Source organism: Hippoglossus hippoglossus, chromosome 15 (assembly GCF_009819705.1).
Source record: "Hippoglossus hippoglossus isolate fHipHip1 chromosome 15, fHipHip1.pri, whole genome shotgun sequence".
Classification (NCBI taxonomy): Eukaryota; Metazoa; Chordata; class Actinopteri; order Pleuronectiformes; family Pleuronectidae; genus Hippoglossus; species Hippoglossus hippoglossus.
Window position 1 is genome coordinate 18,042,551 of NC_047165.1, and position 19,833 is coordinate 18,062,383.

A 19,833-nucleotide genomic window follows, 5' to 3' on the forward strand; every position below is an offset into this window, starting at 1 on the left:
TTTATGTTTTTATCCCTGTTTGTTTGTTAATTAGTTGGCAAGATTACACAAAAACTACTGAATGGATTACCACTAATCTTGGTGGAATGATGTGGTATGGGTCTACCAGTTAAATGTTGGTGCTTCTCCGGATCAGGGGGTGGATCCACTTATTTCAACATTTACCTCTTTTTAAAGAAATTAGCAGGTTTATGTAGGTTTCTTTAAATGCCATTAAACCCGGTTAAACCCTGTTTCTTTCCAATACTGCGTCATGTTCTACATCAAAAACAGACATATATAGGGGATGGATATTTATGAGTTAGTGAAATTTGATGCAGATCCAAATAAATATCTGAATGTCATTCAAATGAAAAAGCAAAAAAACACAAGTATGAGTTCTCAGACTAAAGATTTAACATGGTTATGAATATTTGTCATGGTCTCTTGAGGCATAAATGACTACAGACAGACCATGTAAACATTTTGTTCAAGTTAAAGCCTGAAAATATTAATCCATAAAACTGACAACAATACAATGCTCTGTGTGTAATAGATGTTCACTGCTTACACTGTTTTGATATTGAAGCAAAGCGTTTTTGTCTCTCTGTAATTGATGTGCTGCAGAAGTATGTTTGACAGAGACACAGTCGGTAGAGTAGGATCGGAAAAAACAATTACAGAAGAGCAGAATATTTAAATATGTCAGTCTTCAAACTGGCCGATGGGTAATAGTCTGCTCTGCAAAAACAATAATCCTGCTTAATGCGTGGATAACTTCAGAAACATGTAATACAGACTGAAGACAGACAGAAAGTTAACATGATCACAACAGCTTCTCTTTATCAATCTCCTTTAGTACTTGACATCTCTCCATTTTGAAAGCTTCTAATAATATTGCCTGGTCTTTTTTTACGGTAAGCCACCCCTCCTATGGTGTAATACACTGAATGAATTTGCTACAGCCCCCTTGTGGAGGTAGAGGCAATGTGTTTTTGTTTTTTTCGAAGCAGTGTGTAAACTGTGTTCATTAAACAGTAGAACAAGAGTGTATGCACTAGCATGATATGCACAATATGATGCCATCTTTTTCAGTTATATTTATGGTATTTCCATACAGTTCCACAACTTTGTAAACTGTTGTTTGCTGCATCATTTCCTATGCACAAAAGACCAATCAGACACCAAGAGCAACATGTGAAAAAGCTTTCAGTACCAGGGAGAGTTTGAATTATGTGAAATAAATACACATGATAGTCAATATATGGCTTTAACAGCTTAAACAATTGTAATAAATAATTTCAAGCTATAATGTGAATGATGTTCATCCTTTTTCTCTTCATCACAGGCTCCAACAACCCACCACGTTTCCTGAACTACTTCTTCTCGACCTACCTTCTCATCTATGAAGACATGCCCATCGGTGAGTCTCTGTGGATTGTCAGCATGTTGTATTTGACATCTCTATATTGTCAAGCTGTCTGTGTGAATGGCTTTTTCACTGCACAGAAATGTTTTTTTGTCTGTATCCCTTGAATGCAAACTGAAAGTAAAAAAACAAGTAAAAGAGAGATGCCATAATAGACCCTGACAGTGATGGAAATGTATGTCCTCTATCAGGGTGTGTGTATGGATGCAAGGGAAACTCCTGGTCATTTGAGTTAGTCTCTATAATATACAGTATAGCTGAGCTGTCACAAAAACCCTGGATGCCCTGGATATATTGCCCAGCTGTTGATGTTTAGATGAAAGAGTTTAGCCAGATTTGATATCTCCACTCTATTATAAGCTTGCTTATATGTTGTGTCCCAGTGCTGTTAGGGGTGGTTGGGGATTATGGTATGAACACCAAACACGGTTGAGTCAGATTCCTCCAGGATCTATTATTCCCTCCTCTTACTTATTTTTTGTCATTTTTGTTGGTCACAGTGATTGACAGGGCAATTTGGAGATGTCTAGCTTTCATCATCTCTGAGGGTGTCAGTGACTTGGAATTAAAATCCGTAATATTGGATTGATTTTCTAGAAGATTGTTTTTTTTCTATCATATGACCTTTACACTCTGCCAGTCTGTCAACACTCCCGGTCTAAATCGTGCAGCGCTTGCTTATCCATGTCTACACCCTGAAAATCGTCGGTTGGTTACATGTCACAGGAACAGGCAACGTATCATTTTAATCTTCACCACATTTTTTTCTTGGAGTCATGAACATTAAAAACACCACCAAGCGTCCATCAGCATCACTATCCCACTCAACCATTGCCTTCAGCATCATCTGTATCATTATCATCTGAGTGGAATGGTTTGTACTGCACCCAGGAAAGGTTGCAGTATCCCACTGAGCCCACTGTAAATCATCATCATCACCATGCCAAACAACATTGCCTTCATAGTTGCTTGGTTTGGCATCTTTGTCCAGCAGCACTAAGCAGTTTCTGGCAGAGGGCCATCTCTTCAGTCAGCTGGTGTTCTGACCAATGAAGGGCATGGGTGTGTTGGTGGGTGGCGCTGCTAATTCCCCTAACCACTCTGTCCAGGTTGCCCTCTGCCCATGAATCATTGTGTCCTCTGGGCTTCAGTCCAGCAACACCTTCCAACGGTCCAGAGGGCTGTCAGTCATGTCCCTGGCCCGGTCTGTGATGGCTTCTTCAGTGGTGTGATCATGAGGTCGGCCTGAGTGATTGGACAGTGATAATTTGTCAAGATTATTGTTTATTAGCTCAGCAGATGTCCTCGTATAGGTGGCCCCCTAATTCATAAACCCACACACTCTCTGTCTCTCTCACACAAGCACACACTAGAGTCAAGTGTTTGTGTGTGTTTGTACGATACTGTATTATAGTTTGCACTATATTACATAGTGAAAAATGGTATAACGTCCTTTACGTGCACACGTTTCCTCAGACCTCTTACTATCCAACACTCAGCCCAGAAACAGTTTCAGTACTAAAATCGTTCTTATTCTTGATTTGTGAAGAAAGAGCAGATTAAAAATACATATTTTCTCATCTCAAGGTTCGATGCAATAATTGTCCAAAGAATAAAGGATTGTTAAATTGACCTTTCAGGCCACAATGGATGTGGTTTAATCATATTCAAAGATTCAGACCATCCTCTATATTTTGTTAGGCCATTATTTTATTTTACCACAAATTTGAAGAGCATACATGAGCACCTGTCAGACTGACTGAAAGCCAAACTACATGACTTGAGCACAGTGATCAGGTTTCTACAGCCACCTTGACTGGTCGCATTCAGTTACCATTGAGGTTGTTTGGCTAAGTCTTGTTGATGATGTAACATCATAGGGTACGTGTCTGCAGGTTGCGTGAGGTGACACCAGTTTGTGCTATTTTGTCTAATAACAAATTGACTGGCACATACAGAGCTATTGATATTGTATATTAGAGATTAGAATGCAGTCTTTCCTCAGTTAAAACTGGTCCGTGTATATGTGCACATACTTGTGGCACTTTTGGCCTTGCTAGGCAGCAGATCAATGACTTCAGCTCATCACCTTGGAGCCAGTATCGCCTCAGCTCGTATGGCAGGCAGGAGCACATGATTATTTATCAGAGAGTAGAGGGAACACATCCAAACACAGCATGGATATTTGATCTGAGACTGCGCCCACCCGTCTCCTCCTCTCACCAGCAAGGGGTTTGGTTCAGGAACCAACACAAAGTGCTTGAGTGATGCTGCACAGATGTGTGCTTTTAAAGGCACATGTAACACAATGGGAGAAGGCCCTCACTCAGCATGAACACACCTCTGACTTATGTGCTGTCTTTTACCTCTGAGTCCAACATTTTGACTGTCTTCCAAACAACAACCTCTTTTTGATCCAATAAACCTAAGAGGAGTCTTGAGTTCCCACTGCCTGGATAATGCCTGGGAAGTGTGGTTAGGCTACATTAGTGTTATGTTGAATGCTGCAGTGATACAATGATTTATTTCAATATGTATAAGAATATTTCACTGAGTGCATTGATGTGTTTACATTTCATGTATTTTTGTCACATCCAGGCAGTGGGATCATTCACTCTTAGGGGGGGTAGCTAAACAGAGGAGCTGATGTTTAAATGCAGTGGCAGATAACAGTATGTGTTGTCAGGAAATGGGATGTGTAATTAGACTGAGAGAACACTTTGATTAAACGCTCTCATTTCCTAATCCACTTTGCCCTGATTCGGCAGATTAAGCTCTCTACTGAGTAATTAACTTGTGGAAAGAACACAACATTTGTTAAATATAAGAAACTTCCACACTCTGCTGGGATGGTTCCTGCTCATCTGTTATTTTATGCCAATTGAGCATAAGGCCTCACTGTCTGATGAAATTAAAAAGTTTAAATTGTGCAAACATTATTACAACTCTTTCATTTGTAGGGGATAAGCTATTGTGTACATTCAAGTTCTTCTTCTTTTTTTAACAGAGAAAGTAAGAAGCATTCTAGAGCAGAGGTTTCTGGCTGTATTCATTATTCATTACATGAATAAAAGTCATTTTAGTCATTGTGAGTCATTAATGTCCATATGCACATTTTCAACAGAAAGGCATAGTGGAAACAAAATGGTACTAATTTTCCCTTTTCCCCCCTAAGATAATGTAACATATCAGATGTGCAAAAAGGCATAACTAGCCGTTTCAATATAACCAGGCAGAACACCACCTCTTGTATGAGCCCTAATCAACCGTATTATTTCTTCTAATTCTTACAGTATATTTTCTTACTTATATTATTTTAAGATTGTAGAGAAATGAGGCTTCAGAGGCAGGGCTCTTTTGCCAGCTAGATTTTTTTTTTTTTCCTGTGCATTAGAATTTTAGCCAAATATACCGGGGAAACAAGTAGAACTTATTCTCTCTCCTTTTCTGTTTCCGTGTTCCCCTTTGCTCCCTCACATTCTTCTCCTGCCACAATAAATACCTTGCACTTTTAATTTAGCTCCGTAACATTCCTAATTCAATAACAATTAAGGAGAAGGAAGTAGCCCCAAGGAACGACTTATTAAAGCCTTCCTCTAAACGTGTTGATAATGTCGGCGTACTCTCTCCCCAGCCAATTCCCCACTGTTGGCTCACTAGCGCAATCTACATCAACTATGGCCTCCTGTGGATATTGTCTCTCTTTCACAGCTTCCTGATTCAGTATATTGACGATGTTCGCCTTGTCCGCCCTCATAAACAAAGCAGCATTCATAACTATTGCTAGCTATTGTAGATTTATGGTTTGCTGATGTGAGTACTCATTTATCGTGATAGGACAAATGCATCCCAATATTGAAGCTTCATCCAATATTTGAAAGCAAAGTTGCCTGTGACGAAGCATAAATATTTTTGAGTTCAATGAAGTTAGTCAGTTTAATCAATACATTTGTCAGTAATCCCTTTGAGGAACTAAACGAATCCACTGTGGATGAAGTATGTGTTTAATTGTGCAACATGCAATAATTTGTTGAAGCCATCATTACAGATATTTTACAATAAGAATGTATCAAATTACATGATAAAAAAGTGGAAAAAATGTAAACGCGGTCATAGTGATGAACTTACAGTGACTCATCACCCAATTATGCAGCTCTATACTGCTTTGAGCTTTATATTGAGTTTTGGCTCATTGTATAGCTAGCCAGTCTGTACATTTACATTTGTTGCCACTCCCCACTGCTTCCACTGTGTTGTTTTTAGCTGTTGCAAGAAGCTGTTTTTATCTAAAAAGCCATAAACACCCACCGTATAGTACCTACGCCCCAGCAAACAGCAGACAGACACAGTTAACACTACAGAGATGCTACCCCCTCTTAAACATTCAATGTCTGCTCTACAATTAAAATAAAATAGATAATAATTCAATAAAATAATTGTTATAATTTGACAATTTCATAAAGGATACAGCAAAATAATAATACATTAATAATCTATTTTATTATGAAATTGTGAAACATAATGAGCACAATATATTTATTTTTGTTGGCTGTTATCTATGCTGTGTTGCTTTGTATTTATTGTTTTTAATACACCTTTACACCCACACCTACCTATAGGGAAATAGCCAAATATTTCCCTCAGGTGTTGATGGAGACCAAAAACAGAGTACAAAGAAGTGACTCTTCTGTTTACCAGTTGGCAAGAAACACAACTCCAAATAAAAAGCTAATGGTCGTCCATAACTGCTAGATGTGTAATGGGCAACTTTGGTTTGCTATATCAACTTAAATGTGATAAAATGTGATGTATCGCTACACTTTTTAGAAGACATTACTGTTGAACATTTTATGTTAAAGGCTGCAAATATTGGTTTGAGGCTTTTGCCTTTAGTGTTTGAGAACCCATATTTGATTCCCAGTTTATGACACTTGGCTGGAGATAAAGGACCTTTAACTAAGCGGAGGAGTTTTTTCTGCTGCAGATCAATTGATTGGTCAGACCTTTACCTGGTGGTAGAGCCTCCTACATATCCGACTATCTCGCTGCAAATCGGCTGATTTACCCAGGACTGCTGAGTAGAGCCAAGCATGCCCCTTTTGATCTGTTGGGCGTGAGCTGCTTCATCAATGAGCGATAAAACACATTTCAGATTTAGAGAAAACTCGCTCTGTTAACATCAATACATTTCCCCCATTGCACTATTTTCTATTATTTCACTCAGACACATTGTCATCAATTTAGTACTCGATTATGGAAAAACAATTAAATATTAATAATACAAATATCAAAAATACGTTGAGGTAAATATGTACCTGGATCTGAAAATCTAGATGACATTAATCATTGAAATATCCCAGTAACGACATTTGGATTCTTTGGGGGCAGCCATGGTAAGTGGTGGTGCTCAGTGAACAACAAATCAGACTTGTACTGGGTTTCTGTGTGTGAATGTGTCAAACTCATCAAGTGGAAGTTTATTCCTGCAGAAGATCATTAATGCTCAATAAACCTACTTTTGGATACATGACCAATAGTGATTTATATGAACAGTGTTAGTAAATATGACATTTATTTGGAAAGGCAAGAAAGAATGTGTTAAACAACACATGCTGAGAATTGCTGCAACAAAATATCCAAAAGCAATGACGGGACCTCATCCATCAATTTTGACATAAGATTAACATAAGAAAAACAAACATAAAACATGTGGAGAATTGCTATATTCCTTCATTGCTTTATGCCCAAGGGCTAAAACTTTCCCCTTGATATTAAGTTTTATTCGTTAGGAGTGGAAGTCTAGACTCAAATATTCAGAATGAGTGGGAACCTTCTTTTTGACATTTAAAAATGTCTCAAATTTTACCTCACTGGCAGATTGTTCTGCAAAAGACGAATAGAATACTATCTGTTCTCCACTGCTGCAGATCAGATGGCAGAAACAGAAACATAAAAAGAGAAATAAGTACCAATGAGCAGAGATAAAATGAAGTGGTAATCAGGGTATTGTCAGGAGGAGGAGGGGGCAGTCCCTCCAATATTTGATGTGGTGTTGTTGAATGTTGACTGATATTCAGGGCTGTCTTTTCTTGCAGCATACATGCTTTAGATTTGTTTGCACACAGGCCTGTTGATGCTCCTACTTTCAGCCCTCATTTAGCCAAATTGGAATTCAATGTGTTTGTCCTTCTCTGCATCTCCAGCAAAGGCTGTTGCATCTGTCACTGTGAGTTTGAGTTGGCGGATGTGTATGCCAGTGACTATTTCTTTGTCTGTGCCGGTCTATCTTAGTTGTATAAATCCTATCTACCAGCTGCAGAAATGAAGTGTCCCTCTGTGTTGAGGTTTGAACCACCTGATCTCAGCAGGAGATGAGTCCAAACGTGTCCGGGAGATATTCATAATGACTGGAAGTTTTTTCTCTCCATGTGAAGAGTCCTCGCCTACCTCATTTTAGGAAGGGGATACATTTGATCTTCTTACTTCCTCTGACAGCTCTCTGCTGTCATTGAGCTGTTGCATTGACTCCCACAGTGGCTCCCAATAATGCCAGCAGTCTTCCATCCATGAGGGACCTCTGTTTTGGTTTAGTCAATCATGCCTTATCTCTCCCCCATGGTGCCTTGCTTCCCCCTTCCTCCCCCCAGGAAATAATGGGGTCCACGGTTCAGTGGTGTCTGCAAACACACCATCCATCATGACGCTGTACTGCATTATATTGTCTGCACTTACCCGGCACGTGATGTGTTAGTGTTATTATGGCCCATGCAAAAAATCACAATACTCTGGCCTCTCACTGCAACATTGCTTTTGGGTTTCCAGAAACACTGCACATTGCACACATAAGATATTTACAATAAATTATTCCTAGATATTTTGGGGACTTTGTTTGACAATATTTTGCATCCTTCAAAAATGCATTTATAAAACTCTTGTAAGATCTATCTTTTCGAGGCCAATCTACCTCCACATGAGTGAGGATGATCACATGTAGCAAATAAATGTATATTGTGATGTTGGTGGTGTCTGTATTTTGCCCCCTGTCACTGTATGGTCTCATTTTTTACCTGTCTTGCATTTCTAATCAGCTACGTTAACTTGAGGTGTGGTGACATTATATGCCTACAAGCAAACTGCATGGACAGTTGACAACATGACACAGGTGTGAACTCTCAGGGTGTGTTTTTGATTTGATTTTGCAAAGTGAGTGACATACCCGATAATGTTTTGCTTGCTTGCACATCAATACAACAATTTAATTAATTTACAGTAAAGCTCATTTTCAGACTTTAGTATTATAAGCATTCAATAATTAGATTTTTATCATTGATGTGTTGGGTAGTTGGTAGAATTTTATTGCTGCAGTGAGGTGGAACTAAGTTGAACTCAATCAATGACAGTGAATCCAATTTTGATATAATGCATTTGCACTATACATTTTGGACTTGTCAGTATGGAAGCCATGTAATTGCGTACCTAAAATTACTATGAATTAGCACACATTGGAACTATTTATATTTATGTAATATTTATATACAATTACCTCAAAGATTAAGTTGATTAACTTTTCTTCTCCACCACTGAACTTGAATTCTTGCAGGTGTAGCAAAAACTCATTACAGTAAATTGTCCTCGTAAGAACATTTTATCCTTTAGCAACACACTGATGTAGGGAATGTCTCTCTCATGCTTTTAGACACAGCCTGCTCAAAGAGGGGGATTCACTGCATGTTGAGAAGTGTATTTTTTTTTTTTGTCAATTTGTTAGTTAGCAGAATTAAACAAACTACTAAACCAATTACCATGACATTTTTTGGAGAGGCCAGGCATGACCAAAGGAAGAACCCATTAAACTTTGTAGCGGATCCAGGTAAACGGGCATTGTTTTCTTTCTTTCTTTAACATGGTGAGTTGGGCTGTTAGCCTTGCCGGATGTATGCACTCTTCAACTCCCTTCTACATTGTAATATATAAAATTGTAAACTATATTTATAAAAATTTGTTGAATATTTAGACTTAATTTTGGGCATACAAAATTCTTTATAGGGTGATTACAATCACTGCTTGTCTTCCATGTAGAGAAAACATTTTTTGTCGTTTGAACAACAGTTTTGGTGTTTGTGTTATTGAAAACAGTTTGGCCCATTTCTGTCTTTTGAGGATATTGCGAAGCTGTAAGGTGACGGCTGAGACAGTGATCTGATGTGGCAGGAGCTGGAGGAATAGACAAGTTTACTGTGTTTACTGCCTCTTGACTAGGCACTTGCAATGTGAATTACAACTAGGGGAAACCCAACCATGACCTTGCACCTTCACATTTGACTGGCTGATACTGTCGGTTTACAGTTTATAGCAGTCGTTGTTGGGTGCTTATAGATCCACCTTTAAAACATCACCCTGGGGAGGTGATATATCAGTGTTCAACATGGTCTCCAGTTTCAGCAGCACAGTCTTACATCTTATGTAAGACTTGTTTTCAGAGAATCTGTCTTAGACACTTCACACTGTAGCAATCCTCTTTCCAACTACTTTTGTGGTGTGGCCCATTCTATTCAAGTTTTCCTGTGTTTTGACCAGACATAGAATGAGAATACAAAGAGACAGAAACAAAGATGGGGAAACATGCTGAAAAGCCCTTGGCTGTGTGTGTGATATTTCTCTAGGTTGTAAAAGTTAATTGAAATTGTCTGTGGGAATGTGGTGTGACACCAGGTTGAGCAGCGCTGCCAAGGCACACAGCACTGTGCTGACAGGCGTCACTGCGATGGTGGCAGCGTTTAGATTACCTGACTAACTGAAGCTGGGCTCTTCCACACTGATACAGGTTAACACTCTTTTTTGGCTCCAAATGACGCCTGCACTCTGTCTGCGTCCGTCGATGTGATTTTTAGCATCCAGGCTGGTCACTCCGTCCTTTGTTTCTGGGGTAGACACTGATCCATAATTGCTCTGGTGTGTGTGTGTGTGTGTGTGTGTGTCTGTGTGTGTGTGTGTGTGTGTGTGTGTGTGTGTGTGTGTGTGTGTGTGTGTAAAAGAGAAAGATCAGACATGTAGAATCATCAAATCAAATCTTTTTTTTTTTTTTTTACATTACCCCAAATTGTGAGTATCGTCTCAGAGTCCAGTTTGTTGACGTGTGTGTGTGTGTGTGTGTGTGTGTGTGTGTGTGTGTGTGTGTGTGTGTGTGTGTGTGTGTGTGTCTGTGTGTGTCGTTTTTGAGACGCCTCAGGTTTAAACCAATTTTAATCCTAGGAGTACCAGCAGATGATCAAAGTATTTAGAGGGTAAACCATCCACCTGAAAGGGCTTCACAACGTGTATTTGTTTTTGTGTATTTCCAACCTCATTCGGACAAATGTTTTAAAAAACAAACACATTAATTTACTGAAATGATTTTTCTTTAGCTGTTTATCCATTTATCACTAATATTTATGCATTGTTTTAGTTTTTACTATTTGTTTACGTTTGTGCGTGTGCGTGTGTGTGTGTGTGTGTGTGTGTGTGTGTGTGTGCGCGCCTGTTTGCTTGTGAGCACGCATTACCCCATTCTCCAGCACTGAAAGGTGCATTGCTGGGTGGCAGATCAGCTTCTTGCAGCTGTTTATCTGGCCCAGGTGGGTCACGGCTGATACCTGCCTGAGCCACACAGAGCAGCTAACCTGGAAATTGATGTTTCACATCAGCGACCACCTCTCTCTGCTTCGTTGCAGGGAAGCTGCAGGAGTGAGGAGGAGGGGGGGTATCTGTGTATGTGTGTTTGTGTCTGTGAGTCTGTTTGGGTATGTTTCTTGCATATGTTTTCATCTGTGCCCCTTTGATGACGGACATGCATGTGGTGGTTAGTGTCCTGTCTGGAAGCAATATATTGCTGTCGTTTGTTATACAGGTCTTGATTCCACTGAAAGTATTTTTAGCATATAAAAAAAAGCTTTTTTCCAATTACAGAGAAATATATAAGAAAAAACAGGAAAACTCCAAATGTTCTTTGAAAATCAGAAGGTTATAGGTCTCGAGGACAACACGAGGGACTTTATATTATATATAAATATATTTATATATTGCTGTATTGTTACCAGACATTGCTGCTTTACTTGCAACCCATTCCCTGATATACGGTGCGAGTCTAGTGTCCATATTAGCTGAATTTGTTCTTTTCCTTTGCATTAGCATTTGCTGGGATATAACTTGTGGCAGTAACAGAAAGTGTGTTAAATTAGAGGCCTGCAGTGTAATATCAACTTAGGTCACTTGAGGCTGGTGTACATTCTATGAAGAAAGGTTATCTCGTCCTTGTCTTGAAAGCTGACATTTGTTCTCATAAAGGCCAGCATGCTGGTGCCAGATAGGATTAATTGACAAGTGGGGTGACTGCACTCTATGTCCCCCATTTACAGACCAGTCTGTGGTGCAGATCTGCTTTTGTTTTGTGGTGTCTTAATCTCTCTGTCTTCTCCAACCGCGGAGAATGATCTCACTCACTTATTCACCTCCTCTCACCTTGGTTACGGTCTCATTATGCTCCCAGTATGTCGCCATTCACTGCGAGGTGAGGAAATGTAGCCTCATAGCTTATTTAGCATGTTGTCAATTTGGTTTCTCTAAATGTCTTATATGTGTCAGTCTTCTAAATTCATGCATGTTAGCGCTTAGCTGTAGACACAGTGAGAGGCTGAGAAAGCATGTGAAACTGTGCGTGTTGTGTTTGTGTGTGGTTTTCCACCCTGGTGGGATGGTGAGCTGGAGAGAGTGAGGTATAATTGAACTCCTCTCTCTTATCTCACAGCCAAGAAGGTGTTTGACATTTAACAGGCCTCCTTAAAAGCACGGATCTTTTTTTTTTTTAAAGAATAAGGCAGTCTAGTCTGTCCTCTTTCCAATCTGTCTTTCGTTTTCACTCTCTCTCTCGCCAAGCACACGTTCCTGTTCTTTGTCTCTTTCTCTCCCCTATTTGTTCCTCTGTGCAGTCGTTTGTCTGCAGCGAGAAGTCGGTTGCAAACAACTCCTGGGCTTTTCTGTTGTCAGGCGTTGTGCATACGAGATAGTGCGGTTTTTCTAGCTGATGATTTTCCACTGACTTTCCACAAACTACACATACAAAATACCGAGCTGCTTGTATTGTACCCCTAAATCAAATCTTTCACGGTTCTTAGAAGAAAGTAATTAGGGTACACATCTGCTTAAGTAGCTGCTTTTTGGTGGAGGGAGACAGTTTGTTCAGGACAGTGTAAGAGAGGATGAGTAGGGTGTGTGTGAGATGAGTCCAAAACTGATCAACCAAAGCAGCTGTCACTGCCCAGCTCCCCTACTCACCTCCCTTGTTTTTTATGCTTCCCTCCATCACTCTGTCCCTCTCTCCAGATTGACCAAGGAGGTCAATTGCCAATTTGCCAGTGCCAATGTCTTTGTCAGGAAACAATATTAATTTTGGCTAATTAGGACCTGAAGCTAATGAGCGCTACAGATAATGAGTTCATTTATAATCCATAAAACAAGTGTGGTGTGTTACGGGATAAAAAAAGCTTTAACGGTGGCAGCCGGACATCAGATTAAGGCAGCGGCATAGCAAACAATCTGGACACATGCATTTTGTCACACACACTCACACATTTACCCTCTCTCTCTTTCTGTCACACACACACACACACTTACTTTAGACTCTGGCATGTCTGCATTGCATCTGCTGGTCAGCTTTAGCACATTTTCAGCCTAGCTTTTTGGACCGTTACCATCTTCTTCATGTATCTATGTCTGTCCCCTCTTTTTATTCATCTTTCTCTCTGTCCCTGCCACTACCTGCCCGTCTCATGGGAAGCATGGGTTCAGTTCTGACAACAGAAAGAAAGAAACAACTAGTGAGAATGCAAAAGAAAGTAAGGGGGGTGGAATAGAGGAGAGAGAGAGAGAGAAAAAGCTAGGGAGGAAGAAATTATATATATATATAGGGATGTGAAAGTTGAGAAGGGAATAGATATTGGCAGAGAGGAATGGGGCGGTGATAGGAACTTCACAGCAGATGGATACAAGAGAGTGAAGCCGAGATGAGGAAGATAGAGATGCACAAGTGACTCTGCCCATATAGATAAAGCCCAGCTGGCCTTGGCCTGGCCTGGACAGTCATTGGGCTGTATGGAGTTAGTTGCACCTGACCAGGATCCAACATGCTAGTGTGGCCTGCGGAGCACGGTGCAATTCTAAAACTCTTACACCTTTTGGACTTGTGAAACAACACTGTGGATCTGATCACCAAAGCTTTAAGCTTTGTGTTATTGTTTTAGTTAAGAGACCCTTAGAGGCTGAAGTTGCATATTGTACATTTGCAGTTTAATGAAGCGTTGCCTGATAGTTTATCTGAGAAAATTGGAACAAATCATTACATTAGTTTTTACCACTCAAATGTGATGAGACGGGCAAAATGCTTAGTAAGGCACAGGCCCTCAATGCTATACAGTGGGAAGTGAAATTTTGCTGCCGAACTTTGCCACTAGCTTGACCAATGTAGCAGATCAGCTTTAACGCTAACTCTAAATGACATTCGAGGAAAATGTCCTGGTCGGTATTTGTACCAACCATTTGTGTTGTTCCTGTGCTGTTGTCAAGGGCCAGCATCTGCTATTTCAGAATAGGCTGCTGCAGCAACAGGATTCATCCTGTCAATTCAAATAAATCAAAGCCACTGATGCTGTTTTTTTTCTCTTTCTTTTCACTCACCTAAAATGCAGAGTTAAAAAACAAACATGAGCAGAAGCATCACAGGAACAAAGCACTGCTAAAGACGCACGAGAAAATGTTTTAACTGTCAGCACATTTAACACGGCCTATAACTGCTTTCTTTAGGAAGTTCTGATTTTAACATTGCTGTGGCAGGGTGGGGCTTTTTTTGTTATATAACTACTGTATAGACAAGGTAGTACACTTCATGTAACTAAAAAAAAGAAGACAACCCAAAGTGAGATGATTTATAAGTATAATAACAATGTATTATGGTTTTAGCAAGAGAGTAGAGCTTCACATTTTGCCTTGTCTTATCACAACTGGAACTAATAACATACTAACAACAGCATTCTATGAACGGTACATGTGGCAGTAATAAGGCCCTCATAAGGTCTGCTGGTTTAATAACACCCCAACATAATTCTGCTATTAGCTCAGCATGTTTAAATGTCAGAAGCATAAGAATGAAAATGTTTGGTTTCAAGTAAGCTAACTCTGAATAACCTTGACTTGGTCAGTCAGCACTGGTAGCTGCTTGAGTTGCTTTGGGAGACTAGAGATTTTGCTTGGCAGTTACTCCTTTCTATATTTTTTGTTCTCGTGTATTCTTATTACTTAAAAGCCATTAATTTCTCATTTTTTTCAGTGTACACACCAGCCAGCACGCAGCTAAGGGGTTTATTCAAAGAACAAACTGTAGTCCTTTATTAATAAAACAAAAACTGAATCGTTGTCTGTCAGGTTATCAGTAGGTGAGATAAATTATATGACTTGTAACACAATCCTGGCAACCAATAAAATGAAAAAATAAATCTGAAGGTATAGTTGCTATTAAATTGCTCTTATGCCTTGATGAAACATTCATGCTTTTGTCCTCTTCACGATCTCCTCATCAAAACAGGGATATGGTTGCTGATTCTCCGAGCGTTCACATTTTTGCTATAGCTATATTTGTCGATAGAAGGAGTCCCTGTTTTCACTCTCCATGCCAATGACAGCCAGGGCTGGAGGTGAACTGAGTGGCCACAGCCTCATTCTTGACCCCAGCGCCTGCCATTCTGCAGCAATCCCATCCACAGGGCTGACATGAAAAAACATCAGCCTTATATTTCACTCACACAGGGGCCAAATGATAAACATGTAAACCGGAGAGAAAAGGAAAAAGGCCAAAAGGGAGAGGCTTTTTGTTTTAGTGTGTGAGTGTGGCTTCTCATAGACTGTGGCATGTTCCATTACCCGACCATGATTTAGCTCACTCTCAGGTAACAGTCAGCCCTGGTGAGGTCAGCAGAGGGCCAGAGTCAGAGAGAGGCAATGTCGGGTGGGTGAAAGAGGGAGGCAAATAACTGAATTAAAAATTGAGGTGAGCAGTAAAACAGGAGGAAAAGAGCAAGGAATGAAGTTGGAACGAAAAGGGAAGAATTGGCCAGGCGTTCCAAATTGACAGTGCTGATGGACGTTTTGGCGCCTTTGTAGAAGTGGCACAGTTTAGGGTGGGTGCGTGTGTGTTTGGGGCGGGTGTTTGCGTTTGTGACGACAGGCCAGACTGGCTCAGCCATCACTACGGAAGCCTCAGCAGCACACAGCCACCTGTCCAGTCCTATCAGCGCTGCCTGTGTCCCTCTGTCTGACCTCCGCAAGCGGGACGGAGCGTGACGAGAGGATGACAAAATGAAAAAGAGAGCGAGCGGGAGGACAGCAAGACTGTGATGGGACGGAATGGAAAAGAACAAGAGCAAAGAACTTTCCTGTGTGATCAGGGGGTGAACGGAGCTGCGTGTGAATATGCAGTGACAGGTCTGCCCCTCCACACCATTGTGTGGGATGACTGTCCACTAATGTCCTTCACTGTCCATCCGACTTCCGCAATGTGATTGGTTAGTCACAGCCTTGTCACTCAGTGTTTACATCATTTCGCCATTTGGGTGTATTAGAAAGCCAATCTTGAGCCGGACATCCAATCATACGCCTCGTCTGCCTCAGTTCACTTTAGACTGAGGTGAATCGCTCTCATTGGATTAAGGGCAAATGGATGATTCATATCTGGACGGCAGCGTCAACTTCACATGTACTCTGATCACCAAATGTTCTGATATGTTGTGTGCACTTCAAGCCGTCCCGTAATCTATATTTTAGACTTTCCACTATGTAACTTGTTTTGCTTAACCTTTTAAAAAATACACTTTTATAAGGGGTTCAGAGAATAATTTCTGATGACATACATCATTGTATAACTTCTTGGATAAATCTTGCTGCCTTTCTGCAAGCTTAGGAGAACAAAAGAAAACAGACTCCACACCTCGCTTTATTGTTGTGTTTTGTTTTCCACAGTGAGGATTTTGATTTTAAGCTAAAGGTACATAAACCATTTGTTGTCAACATTTTACTCTTCCCATTTGGGCTTTTTAAGTCGTACCACGAGCCATAGCCTCTCTGTTGAAGACAGCCATACAGTGCATACAGTAAACTATTCTGTACTCACTGTCGCTCTCATCAAGAGAAGCTCACTGAACATAAGATTTACTTGCAAATCTCCATTTATTTTTTTTCCTAAGAGAGTTTTAACTTGACATTCATACAGGATGACCTTCAGGAAATGTGTACGTGATTTACAAGTCTGTGTCTTTGTGTCTATATCTTAAAACATGTTTCAGTGTTATTACATTTTTTATCAATGTGTCTCAGTTTATTTAAAAGCAGGACGTGTGGTCGTGGAGGTGTGCATTTCTCTCAGGAATGGCTAAAGGAAAGACAGAGGGTGTTCTCCTTCCATCCGTGACAGATTTAGTCATAAATCTGTTGGATTAATACACAGCCTCCCAAGGACTCTCGTGGTGTGTGTTGTTGAAACACAGGAGTCACTTAAAGCCAGACTCCAGGCACTATTTGTCTTTGGCTCTCTTCCCCATCACAGTTATTGATGTCATGATGTCATACACACACACACACACACACACACACACACACACACACACACACACACACACACACACACACACACACACACACACACACACACACACAAAGGAGAAAAGGCCAGTAAGAAATAAAGAGAGGTTAAATGAGAGGAACATTTGATAGAAAAGGGTAAATGACTTATTTCAAAGTAGCCAGTAAAATCTAATGATTTCTATGTGATGAATTGGCTTTTTATAACATATCTATATAATGTCATTTGAAGATCATAATTGTAATTTGCACGTCATTTAGTCGGTCAATTGTACTCATCTGCAACAGTTTTGCCAGTTTTAAGAAATGGCATTTTTTTATTCATAGCAAAAAGGCTTGAAAACATAATCGGACCATAAACATAATCTCTCTTTCCATCTTTTCTTTTATTGCTGGCTGTCTAACTGACCTCCCTGAGGAAAAACGCTTTACTGTCAGTCTCCACGGCTGCCTTCATCCTACAGAGAAATATCCTATCTGCATGCATCCTCTTCTCAGCTATTAAAGATGCCCCCTGAACACATACACCTCTCTTTGTATGGAAATAGGGGTCCAAGCACTCAGTTACCTGCCACTGGTCTATTGTTATTCCAGGTAGATCTGTTGGGTTTATTTCCACGTCCAACTGGCTTCCCAGAAGCAACCTGATTGTCTTGACATTAACGCAGCACATAGCTCCGTGGGCAGCGAAGGCAGCGATGAGATGATTTCAACTCATTTCCATCTTATTTCTAAAGGAAGAGAATAAAGTTTAATTTATTGTGTGTTTGAGTGGAAGTGAGGGTGAGGAAGTTAATGCATGTGCCCCCAAGAGATCTCTTAAAAGGATGAGCCTGAAAGAGTGACTTAAATTCCTGATGGAATCTCACTCATAAATTACCCTCAAAGTGCTTCATATGAGCCACGTCTGAACAGCTGAAGCAGTTGGGGCCCTATATGGGTCTGACTTCGGAGGATTTTGTCTCAGAGCTGCATCCTGCTTGATCAATACAAATATCCTTCATATAGTTTGTCCCTTCATCCATTAATTGGCGAGTATAGTTCACTTCCGCCTTGTATCTTAATAGTTTAATTTGATGTTTGTTTAATTTGATGTTTGCACTGTGAACAACTTTAACAGCTATATTCTTGTTTCTCACTTTAACAAACTTAAATCGCATTTCTTCACGAGTATGCACCATTGTCAACCAGTTTGACTGCATCAATCTTTCAGTGCATGGATTCAAACAGATGCCAACACAGTACTTCACAAACGGAATCTGTTATTGCACACGGTCAATTAGCAGGACGGGGATTTGTTTGCTCACTCTTTAGCGCCGTGGCTGTTATCCCAAACCTAATGGATCAGATGATGAAACGTATACAGCATTATGCTTACAGAGTCACAGTCTTATAATCACAACTCATCTGTGACAGATGTGAAGGCTTTCCATTACTGCTTCTCACCACAGAGTTTATACTGTAAAATTTCTCTTCACATGACAATACACTTTAAAGTAGGGGACAAAATACAGACAGTGTACTGAGTGAGCTCATGCTGCCAGTTAGCAGAAGACAGTATTGCCTGCGTGAATTTTTGATGAGAGTGATTGATGTGAGGCAGCGTGGCTTCAGCTTGGCGTTGCTGATGTGTTTGAAGGCTCTCTTTGTCAGTGGATGGACAGTGTGGTAACATGAGTGGCACCGCACTGACTCATCAGACTCAGGCTTGAGCCCTTTCTCGAGACAATTCATCAAGTATTTATTCAGAGCAGGTAAAGATCAAGATTCTCTCGGTCAATCTTTGTCTTGAGGTGGCCTCATTTTTTTTCTTCTTTTTTTTCGTATAATGCTTTGCTTGACAGCGTACTGAACACTGCCCATATACCCATTAAGCCTCTGTGTACCATAAAATTCAAAGCTATAATTCACAACATGCCTGAAATTGCAGTCCTGACAATGCCTGTCCCCCTGAATCAGTGCTTGGATGAACGAGAGGTCTGGAGATGTCACCAACATAATGAACAGGGCTTTGGCCTATAGCCCCTGTTCTTTCTCAAGCCCGAGGCCCCAGGGCAGGGCTGAGCCTAGTCCTCGTCTCACACGCGCGACTCCTATTGATCCAGCAGGGATTGATGTCTTCCAGCGACTGATTTAGCGGCCCCATTGGCCCCGTGCCTTTCCTAAAAGGTTGGGCTGAGAAAAGCATGTGGCTGCTGCTGTGTATAGGTTAGCTAGTCTTTTTACTTTTCTTCTTCTTCTCCTCCCCCTCACTCTCAGTCTTCTGCCTCTCCATGCTTTGTCACGTAATGTTTTATGACAGAGCTTTTTTTCAGCATGGCCACGGTGAACTGCTGATGTTTTTTTCTTCAGTGTTTTGGAAAATAAAGTGTATTTATTAACTCATCTCTAGCCACCTGTCTGTCCCTGCAGTCTCATGAATGCATCTCAGTCAATTATGAAGTGGCTATTTTTTATATCCAAAAGGTCAGAGGTTAGCTTCACTGTGACATCATGATGTTCTGCAAAAACTTATTTCTGGCCATTATTCAACATACAGGGTTTCCAAAGGGTCTTAAAAGTCATTTTTATCAGAATTGTAGGCATTTTAAATACGTTAAAATGTTAAGTACTGGGTTTTGAAATTTCTTAGTGAACGATACATATATTAGTACACTGTATTAAAACTACAAAACAAGACCGACGTGGAATTGATAATGGATCAAACACTAGTGCACTCTGCTTGGCTGTTGTAAAGACTGCTGTCTCTTTCTGGAGTTTGAGAG

The 19,833-nt window shown here is 40.4% G+C and overlaps 1 protein-coding gene across 2 annotated transcripts in view; it reads left to right on the top strand.

The window, feature by feature from the left end:
- cdh23 (cadherin-related 23) overlaps positions 1–19,833 on the top strand; it is a 157,549-nt gene that overhangs the window by 15,556 nt on the left and 122,160 nt on the right. For both annotated transcript variants that reach the window (XM_034608223.1, XM_034608225.1), the window contains exon 3: positions 1,328–1,402. In XM_034608223.1, the coding sequence (XP_034464114.1) occupies positions 1,328–1,402 (75 nt within the window). The remainder of the gene's footprint in view (positions 1–1,327; positions 1,403–19,833) is intronic.